This window comes from Galeopterus variegatus, unplaced genomic scaffold (assembly GCF_000696425.1).
Source record: "Galeopterus variegatus unplaced genomic scaffold, G_variegatus-3.0.2 Scaffold2162, whole genome shotgun sequence".
NCBI classification, from domain to species: domain Eukaryota; kingdom Metazoa; phylum Chordata; class Mammalia; order Dermoptera; family Cynocephalidae; genus Galeopterus; species Galeopterus variegatus.
In genome coordinates, this window is record NW_007728273.1 from 180,395 (window position 1) to 184,442 (window position 4,048).

Consider the following 4,048-nt stretch of genomic DNA (forward strand, 5'->3'; position numbering starts at 1 on the left):
GGCCATCTGAGCAGATTGTCACATAGGAGCGCTCTCACAAGAAGGGGTGTGGGGCTTCAGGCTCCCAACAAAAAATAAAACATAAGACAATATAAATGCAATAATGTAATGAAAAAGCTAATTACAAGATTTATTTTTAAAGGTGATTCTTAGGGGACCATAAGTTTCAAGTGTTATGACATACGTCTCTCAGTCTTGTAAATGTGTCACCTCATTTGGCTATGTCACAAGTTTAAATGTGAAGCTCTGTGATTGTGAAACCTCTTGGCCACCCCCTGGATAGGCCCTGAGCACAAAGTCAGGCACATAGTAAGCACTTAAGAATAGCTAATGTTTATGAGCTCATTTTTGGTTTCAGACACTCTTCAAAGTTCAGCTTGCTATAAAGCCTGAACTATGTTCTCTTGGTTGCTTTTAATAGTACATTTACTACTCTGAAAAGTACAAACCACTCGAATATCTCTATGAAAATTAGGACAACTGACGTGTTATAATCTTAAAGACATTCAGCATAGTTCGGGCTCTTCTGTAACCATCAAGACATGCTGTCCTGGCCCTAGCCATGGTTCCCCGTGATCCTACCTTTTTTTTTTTTTTTTGTTCATAAGGAGATCTTAACCCTTGGCTTGGTGTTGTCAGCACCACGCTCTACCAAGTGGGCAAACTGGCCATCCCTATATAGGGATCTGAACCCATGTGGCCTTGGTGTTATCAGCACCACACTCTCCCAAGTGAGCCACAGCTGGCCCCAGGATCCTACTTTAAAGCACAGTTTACAGACAAACCTCACCTATGTTACTTCGTATACAGTTTCCTTTGGCCCTAAGCAGTTTGAAAACCCTCGAATATCAATATAACATTTTAATCAATCTTAGACTAATTTAGAAACAGTCATTTACATACATTAAGAATTATAAATTGGAAAAGAGAAATATGGAGCCAAAATACTCCTAAATATTACTAAACTTTAAACAACCAAAGATATGCTTTTAACCAAATTAAATTTCTCAGTGCAGTGGCCTGCTGATATATTAATTACTGGCTACAAACTACATTTGCAGAAACTTTCCTTTTAGAAATGTTTTTCATGGCCACATCATATATAGTGAGCAACTGTGGAGTAAAGCACTGTACTAAGCTGTCTAAAGAACAGAATTCATTTAAATAGAAATTACATTGAAACCTTTGTGAAAAATAATAATCCACTGAAGTCGTACGGGAAGTACAGTAACAAGTGCTAAGGGCAATGTTGGTGTGATCAAAGTAAAAGGCACAAAGTCAGGATTAGTTAGAGGAAGTCTCAAACTCCAGAAAGGGGGAGTCTTGAGTGTTTTGGAAGAGAAAGGTGTTAGATTTGTCCAAAACTGAAAGGAGTGACTTTGAGCCAGAGACATATATTGTGGATAGGTGATCTTAAGATTTGCATAGCTGTCCTGTGGGCTAAAGATGATGTCACTTATCTGGGAGGGTAACTGAAAAGTTTTTATAATTTGGCAGCAACTGCAGGCTACTGCAGATTTCTAAAGAGTAATTTTTAAAAAGTAGTTGAGAAGTGAGAGGCAAGGGAGCTCTTGAAATTAGCTAGATGGGCCGGTTAGCTCAGTTGGTTAGAGTGTGGTGCTGATAACACCAAGGTCCAGGGATTAATTCCTATACTGGCCAGTCACCAAAAAGGGGGGGGAGGGGCTGGCTAGTTAGCTCAGCTGGTTAGAGTGCAGCCTTATAACACCAAGGTCAGGGGTTGGGATCCCTGTACCAGCCAGCCACCAAAAGAAAAAAAAAAAAATCTGAATGCAGTCATTGGAACTAAAAGAAAAAAACGTAATAAATCTTGGTGATAGGATGAGGGTGCAGGAGATAGGCTAGAATGAATTTAAGGTTATAAGCCTTGGAGCAACCAGGAGAAGATGGCAGCTGTCAAGCACAAGGGGAAATTGAGTCAGGCTGAGGGCTTCTTGTGAAGAAAATGAGTTCTAAACAACCAGTTCAAAAAATAGGAATAGACCTAGCAAGAAGGCCAGGGATGTGGACCAAATGGAATTTGCAGGCTTGGAGACACACATGTAAAATGAATGCCAGAACTCCTGGGGAGTGTGCTATAAAGAAAGAACAGGCCATGAGCAAAGGCTTATTGGAGAGGGGGGGGAACCTTCAGCAGTGAGAGATGACTGGCAAAACCATCATCAAGGTTAACAGGACATGTCCTTAACATGGAAGTCAGAAAGGACAGTATTCCTGGGCTGTCAGTCATAGCTCCTCCAAGCTTATCCTGAATTCTCCCAGAGTCCACAAAAGTTACCAAAGGCAGAAAAGATGTGTTCCTTCCTCGAGTCCAGCTTTGAACCAGTGTCTTCAGAGAAAGGGGAACAGGTTTCAAAATTCTGACCTTGGGAGCTAGAGTCAGAGATGCCCCCTCCAACCCTGTTGCAATCGGGCAGGAAATTCACGTCTAACTCAAGAGGCAGCTGGGGCTTCAAACTTTTCACTTCAGTTCCAGGAGCAGGGTGGTTGAGGAACAGCTCTGGCCTAGCCGAAGGTTGGAAGGATTTCCCACTCTGACGCCGTGACTTGGCACGCCTGTTCTGGAACCACACCTGGAAGAGGGGGGAAAATGTTATGGGGTTCTTATGCTAGTATTGCATTCACAGTTCATACCGACAAGTTCCAGCGTAACGTCCCCTGGCTCCCTGCTCCAGAGCCTTATGCTTTTCAGAAAGCACTTGGGCTTAAAGGGCAGAGCACCTGGCTTTCTCTGCCTCACCATTTCCAGATGCAAAATTGGAATTATGCCTATTTCCATCTATACTTTATATAGAGACATTATCAATGAAAATTGGGGCCACAGAAATAGAAGCACTTCAAATTCTTAGGAAGAAAATGCTACTATGCTTCAAGATGATGTGTTCGAATTATTTAAAAAATCAGTTTTGGGAAGTCTGTACCCCCTTGTCAAATTAATCAAGGAGATATTTTGCTCAGTAGACTTCACTTCTATGGGTTTTCCTTGTTTCGTTTTTTGTTTTGATGGCTGGTGGGTACAGGGGACCTCACTTCCATGAGTAAATTTTTCTGCTCAGTATTTCCCCACAAATAAAGGCGTCCTGCTTAGGAAGCCTCTGTGCCAACTGTTGAAACTGACAGCTGTATGACCGTCAGGGGTGCAGAAAAAACAGTCCACTCTTTCCCAGTGTTTAAGAGGATTCCTACTCAAAACTGCACTTGGACACAGACCAAGGAGCTAAAGGCTAATAGGCAAAAAGGCAGGCTTCCCACCACCAACTCCAGGATTCTGATCTAAATTAGACAATAAACACCCTGTACTAGAATTTTCAGACTGTGACAAGAAGCTCCAGATGCTTCAGGCTTTACCCTAACATGCTACATCCTCTCGAACCAAAATCCCAGAGCCAGTACCAGCCGATCAAGTGGCCCAGAAGGTAACTCAGCTTCCATCCCCAAGCTCAAAGCCAGAGGGAAACCCTAACTGCGCCCCATCTGGGTCTGCTTCCTGGATAAGGAAAAAGTGTAAAACTACTTCCTATCACCTTCCTGCTGGGGATTGACTGTTTCAAGGGACCAGCTGGCCTCCTAGGGGCCTTTATTATATCTAACAATGCGAGACAGAAGTCACTGAGGCATGCCTGAATTACTTCATTTAAGCCTCACAACTCAGTGCAAATAGGTGGTTTTATCCCTACTTCACAATCTAAGAACACTGAGCTCAAGGGGAGCAACTTGCCCAAGTCCCCCAAGTAAGTGTGCGCCGGAGTGTGGCCCAAGAAGCCCGAAAATCCCGGCTTCGACACCCCGGGGCCTCCCCTCCAAGGCACCTGCGAACGCGGCGGGCCGCTCACCTGGATCCTGGACTCGTGGAGCAGCGTGAGCGCGGCCAGGCGCTCTCGCAGGTGGATGTCGGGGTACATGGTCCTGCGGAAGACGAGCTCCAGCAGCTGCAGCTGCTCGGGGCTGAACGACGTGCGCTTGCGGCGCTGCGACGCCAACGGGGCGGCCGCGCCTTTGCGGGGCGCAGGCGAGCCCAGGCCGGCAG

The 4,048-nt window shown here is 44.9% G+C and overlaps 1 protein-coding gene across 1 annotated transcript; it reads right to left on the reverse strand.

Annotated features, from left to right (window-relative positions):
• Nucleotides 1-1,769: 1,769 nt before the first annotated feature.
• Nucleotides 1,770-4,043, reverse strand: MIXL1 (Mix paired-like homeobox; the record flags this gene model as incomplete). Its single annotated transcript, XM_008580797.1, has 2 exons — nt 1,770-2,594; nt 3,855-4,043. Coding segments are annotated over 2 exons (519 nt in total), but the record flags the coding sequence as incomplete, so codon positions are not given.
• Between the last annotated feature and the right edge of the window lie 5 nt (nt 4,044-4,048).